At 38.2% G+C, this 6,542-nt stretch overlaps 1 protein-coding gene across 3 annotated transcripts in view; it reads left to right on the forward strand.

The window, feature by feature from the left end:
• pip5kl1 (phosphatidylinositol-4-phosphate 5-kinase-like 1) overlaps positions 1–6,284 on the forward strand; it is an 88,429-nt gene extending 82,145 nt beyond the window's left edge. For 2 of the 3 annotated variants that reach the window (XM_061801694.1, XM_061801696.1), the window contains exons 10-11: positions 2,362–2,524; positions 5,063–6,284. In XM_061801694.1, the coding sequence (XP_061657678.1) occupies positions 2,362–2,524; positions 5,063–5,492 (593 nt within the window). In that variant the 3' untranslated portion in view covers positions 5,493–6,284. The remainder of the gene's footprint in view (positions 1–2,361; positions 2,525–5,062) is intronic. The other variant, XM_061801695.1, reaches the window with a different exon arrangement.
• Positions 6,285–6,542: the final 258 nt, after the last annotated feature.

The raw sequence follows: 6,542 nt of genomic DNA on the forward strand, positions 1-6,542 counted from the left end.
CCACAAATTGATTTTCTATTAAATTAATATGTAATCCCAAACATCTGAATCATACAGTGAAGAAAATAACTATTCGAACACCCTGCTATATTGCAAATTCTCCCACTTGGAAATCATGGAGGGGTCTAAAATTTTCATCGTAGGTGCATGTCCACTGTGAGAGGGATAATCTAAAAAGAAAAATTCAGAAATCACAATGTATGATTTTTTTTTTTTAACGATTTGTGTGATACTGCTACAAATAAGTATTTGAACATCTGTCTATCCGCTAGAATTCTGACCCTCAAAGACCTGTTAGTCCGCCTTTAAAAAGTCCACCTCCACTCCATGTATTATCCTGAATCAGATGCACCTGTGTGAGGTCGTTAGCTGCATAAAGATGGCTGTCCACCCCATACAATCAGTAAGACTCAAACTTGCAACATGGCCAAGACCAAAGAGCTGTCCAAAGACACTAGAAACAAAATTGTACAACTCCACATGGTTGGAAAGGGCTTAGGAGAAATTGCCAAGCAGCTTGGTGAAAAAAGGTCCACTGTTGGAGCAATCATTAGAAAATGGAAGAAGCTAAACATGACGGTCAAGCTCAATCGGAGTGGCGCACCATGCAAGATATTACCTCGTGGGGTCTCAATAATCCTTAGAAATTTGAGGAATCAGCCCAGGACTACCCAACAGGACTTGGTCAATGACCTGAAAAGAGCTGGGACCACCGTTTCCAAGGTGACTGTTGGTATTACACTAAGAAGTATTGGTTTGAAATCATGCATGGCACGGAAGGTTCGCCTGCTTAAACCAGCACATCAAGGTCCGTCTTAAGTTTGCCAATGATCATTTGGATGGTACAGAGGAGTCATGGGAGAAAGTTCTGTGGTCAGATGAGACCAAAACATTTTGGTCATGATTACACTAACCGTGTTTGGAGGAAGACGAATGATGAGTTCCATCCCAAGAACACTATCCCTTCTGTGAATCATGGGTGTGGTCGCATCATGCTTTGGGGGTGTTTTTCTGCACATGGTACAGGACGACTGCACTGTATTAAGGAGAGGATGATCACAACCTCTTTCCCTCAACCAGAGCATTGAAGATGGGTCATGGCTGGGTCTTTCACCATGACAATGACCCGAAGCACACAGCCAGGAAAGCCAAGGAGTGGCTCTGTAAGAAGCATATCAAGGTGCTGGCGTGGCCTAGCCAGTCTCCAGACCTAAACCCAATAGAAAATATTTGGAGGGAGCTGTCTGTCTGATCTGTGTGGAGGAGTGGGCCAAAACCAAATATTAACATTAGTTTTCTCAAATGTTCAAGTACTTATTTGCAGCTGTATCACACAAATAAATTGTTAAAAAAATCATACATTGTGATTTCTGGATTTTTCTTTTTAGATTATCTCTCTCACAGTAGACGTGCACCTACGATGAAAATTTCAGACCCCTCCATGATTTCTAATTGTGAGAACTTGCAATGCAGCAAATTGTTCAAATACTTGTTTTCTTCACTGTACCACCTTTGACTCTAGACCAGAAATCAACCTCATGCACAAGCGCCACTTTAAGCACAGTATTCACTTTTCCCTTGCAGCACTGTGCACATGACCAACTGATTATTCTGCTACACTGTTGAGAAATGCCAAAAATTTATTACAATGTCCAAAATACTCAACTGTGTACGTTGCTGGTAATAATGTCAATACCACAAATCGATGTATACTGTATGTTCGAATTGTCGTTCTTGTTAAATTAGTTAGATTGACCATTTTGGTTATATTGTCTATGGCACAAGTCACAATGTTCATATTTTTGACAGACCAGTTTTATTTGTATTTTTTTCCATTTCTTTTTAACTATTTAGTCTATTATAGCATTATAATTTCGTCTATGTTTTTACACTGTGACATGCCCATCAAATTTAGCATATATCTGACATTTGTCACTTTTATGAAGCCTGTCTGGTCGGAGTAATTTATCGATTTTTTTTTTTAAAGTCTCGCCGCGAGAGATAATCTTGATAGCTACATGGTATTCAGCAGGGGTCACCGACGCAGTGACATGGGGCACATGGTTGCCCGCGAGGACCACTTAAGTGGCCTGTGAGGCGTGTTCTAAAAATAGCACAGGTCACAAATTATTATTTGTAATTTAAATTTTGAATCTGACTTGCTTATATTGACTTTTAAAATAATGCCATGTAATGTCAAAAAAATTAAAACAAAAATATTTTATGAATAATGGACTCTGAAGTTTGCCACAAACAGGTCATGTAGGCCTTCATAGAATTGGTCCTCACAAAGTAGCCTCAAAATGGGCAGTGACCTGGGTATACAGTATTATGACGATAAGCGTGAATGGATGCTCACAGACCAGCAGCGTTCCTGGCTCCTGCGGCAAATGGAGATCGACACAGACTTTCTCAGAAGCCTCAACGTGTTGGATTACAGTCTTCTCCTTGCCCATCAGCCTTTACAACAAGATGAACGTCACCATGCTCTCTCCTTTGCTTCACTCATCATGAGAACTAAGCGGTTCGTACGTGTTTTCACACTTGTCATGTTTGGTTTAGTTTAAACAAACTTCAGAGTTATTCCTCTGACTCGTTTTGTCATCATTGGGTTTGTGGTTCCTTTGGTCAACAACCATGTTGCACAACAAAAAAGAAATTGACAGACTCCTCTGAATGGTGGTCTCAGTTTATTCAGGCCATGTGACTAAATACAATAATCAGTGTTAAAATAGCTGAATCAAAAATTTATAAGCTTCAGAATCACATCTCTTTACTGTATTTTTCTATCTGTGTGATTCCATCAAGGAACTTGCAACTTAAAAAAAAAATAAATTATATATATATATATATATATATATATATTATATATATATATATATTTTTTTTTTTTTTTTAATACTGCCACTCAAGCCTATGTAACCCAGCAGTCAGTGTTATTGTTTTTAAATCTTAAGTTTTGTCACACAGTACATTGCAAATTAACATAAAGGCAACTTCACGCATTTTATTTTTAACTGAATGATCAAAAATGTAACAAGTGCTATAGTCTGCATGGCAGGACTATAGAGTAAAGGAGACCATGACGTTAATTAGCAGTAGTTAGACTACTTCTCTTCACAACAACACAAACACTGGCAGTTCTTTGGAATGGGCGTTTATTGTTCGGACATCATAATCGTTGCACCTCTTGCTCACGCTGTGAGAGCTACTTTTATAAAGCAAAAAACAGTATAAATGAGAGACACGGCATTAACATCCATCCATTTTTTTGTACTACTTATCCATACTAGGGTCACGGGCATGCTGGAGCCTATTCCAGCTATCTTCGGGCGAGAGGCAAGGTATACCATGAACTGGTCGCCAGCCAATTGTGGGGCAGATAGAAACAAACAACATTCACACTCATACATACTTACGGACAATTTAGCGTCTCCAATCAACCTACAACTCATGTTTCTGAGATATGGTAGAGAAACCAGAGTACCCTGAGAAAACCTACACAGGCAAGGCCAGGATTTGAAACCCAGTCTTCAGCACGCTGAGGTAGATGTGCTAACCGGTCATCCACTGTGCCGCCCAGCTCCAACATAAAATCGATATAAGTCAAAGCAATAATCACTGTCTATATTGCAGTTCACTTACAATGCTGTGAAAAAGTGTTTGCCCCCTCCAGATTTTTTTTTACGTATATCTATCACTCACAAAGGATTTCTAATCATCAAACCAATTTTAATATCACTGGAATAATCCAAGGAAATACAAAATGTAGTTTTCAAATGACAGTTCAATTGATTAATGCCCCCCAAAAAATCCAAACCTTTCTGATCCTAACCCAGCCCAAGGAACCACAAAATGGGAGTTTTATTTATTAAATTCTTTTTTAGAATTAAATTATTAAGGCACAAAAAATAAATAAATAAAACCTTTCTAACCCTCTGTGAAAATCCATCTGCTTCCTGAACCTAATAACCGGTTATGCCACCCTTGGCAGCAATAACTGACATCAAGTGCTTTCATGTCACTCTCGAGGAATTTTCTCCCACTCTTCTTTGTAGAATTGTTTCAACTCTGCCATATTGGGGTCTCTAGTCTCAATTGAATTTAAATCCGGACTTTATATTCGTGACAAAGAGCTAAGGTTGCACACACGTAATATTGACAGGAACAAATACAAGTAAAGTAGTAATACAAGTAAAGAGCAACATTAAGCTTGATTTTTTTTTTTTTTTTTTTCTACAAATATAGTACTGTAGTTGTATAACGTCATCACAATGAATTCTGGGTTCCTATAATGCATTGTGCTGATTACATTCCTGTCAGTATGAGGAACGATACCAATGCTTAAGGTTCTTAATTGCCACTTTTCATGTCCACATTGTTGTTCGCGTAATTTAAGCAGAGCACACCTGCCTGTAAGTGGCGTGTGCTTGTATAGTTTGTGTGGATGGTGCCCTCAAATGGGCAAATAAAATTGCTGCATGTCACCAAAGTATGACATATTTACATTGAATCGCAAATGCCAAACTTAGAAATGTATATCCATTTAAAGTTTCCTCAAAGCATCTCATCTCTTTGGCTTTAGACATCTGTGTCACTTACCTGTAGAGCATGCGAACTACCGTTAGCATTAGCTGGTACACATACTGTACGTAGTTACATGTGAGTTGCTGTTGATGCCCCTCTAACCTTGGCATAGTAGCAACAGAATAGATCACAATAGAAGATATACAATATTTACAAATATAATGGCCTTATGACATTTCTGTTATGTTAAAATAATGTAAGCTTTGTTGAGAATATGAAAATCTTGACATTAGTTAACTAATAGACCTTATGAATTATGTCATAAACTGGCATGTTACCTCACTCTTAAATGAGCATGTACAACATAATTTACAACAACCTTATTTTTTAATATAAACACGTCCATACATTTTGGATAAGGTACTGGTGTTGTAGACAAGTTTCCAATGGCTGCTTTCTACATACTGTAGTTAGTCCTGACTTATGATTTCTGAACTTATGATGAATCAGATTTATTTTTTGTCAATTGTTGCAGATCTGTTAATCCAAGCACCAACCCTGTCAATAACATCCCTGGTGTACCGGGGGCAGTCCCAGAGGATAATTCAATTTTCACCTCATCTGAAATTGATAGTAACAGTTTGAAGCAAGGACAAGCAGGAGATGGCCAAAGTTGTGAAGCACATCACCAGCATATTACTGGCAGTGAAACTGAAGAGCTTCCAGACTTTGAAGTCCAAAACAGACGTTTACTGCTCAACTTAAAGAACGCTCTGCATGTCATTGATGGACCAGATCAACGCTACTTCATTGGCATCATTGACATTTTTACAGTTTACAGTTTAAAGAAAAGACTGGAATATTGGTGGAAGAGACTGAGGCATCCGGGCCGGACATTCTCCACAGTAAGTCCTCAGACTTATTGCACGAGGCTGTGTCAGTGGGTGCTGGACCATACCAAGTAGGTACTGCCAGTCATCCTCTACTTGTATGTGTCACCTGGGATAGGCTTCACACACTTGTGACCCAAGTGAGAATAGACCATATAGAGGAGAGGTTAATGCATAAAACATCCAACCATTTTCTGAACCGCTTAATGTTACGAAGGTCGCGGGAATGCTGGAGTCAATCCCAGCTGCCATCGGGCAAGAGGCGGGGTACAACTTGGGTTAAATAATTTCAAATAAAGTAGAGAAGGCCAGAGAAAAGTTTGGTGTTATAAAGAAACATAAAATCTACCAAGCCAAATAAAGACTCAAATGTTTTTGTGTACTACTATGCTTTCATGCTGGCCTCATTGTAAAACCCTTGCAAAATCATCTTTAATTTACTTTCTGAGTTGCTCTTTCCACCTGAATGTTAATGTGCTTATGGGAAGTCAAGGGTAAAATTTTTGTCATACGCTCCATGAACTACGATTACATTTTGATAACATTAAATCCTGCCATTCTCCTCTCAGATTGTGGCCATACAGTCGAAAAAAAAATCAGTCATGATTATTCAAGATTGATGTCCACATTTTGTCCTCAAAGATGATCTCCAGCATTATACAGTATGTTGTACACTTGGACAACCTGATTTTTGGAGTTTCTGCATTCTTGTTTTCTTTGCTTAAAGTATCTCAAATGTTATACCGATTGTCTTCAAGTAATAGGAAACCACTCTCTATCTCAATTAGGCAGACAGAACCCATTACTGGCTAAAACATTCTTTGTATTGATGATCCTGTTTGCGCTTTTTCGCATTCCCATTTTGATTAAAAAAAAAAAAAATTACAAATGTTTTTTTTAAATTCCATTTTTATCATAAATACATGTAAAAGGGAAGGACTCGTGGAAATTTTAATCAGGCCAATGTTGGGCTTCCCAGAATCTGATGGAAGTCTGGATTTGCTGTTATATTACTGCTAAATTTTTGTAATAATTGCAAATATCTAATAACCTAATTCTTCACTGACAACTGATGAGTTGGGCTCAAACATTTCTGGTGAGGAATGGTATGGCGGTGAGTCGGCT

This window comes from Syngnathoides biaculeatus, chromosome 17 (genome assembly GCF_019802595.1).
Source record: "Syngnathoides biaculeatus isolate LvHL_M chromosome 17, ASM1980259v1, whole genome shotgun sequence".
In the NCBI taxonomy this organism is placed as follows: domain Eukaryota; kingdom Metazoa; phylum Chordata; class Actinopteri; order Syngnathiformes; family Syngnathidae; genus Syngnathoides; species Syngnathoides biaculeatus.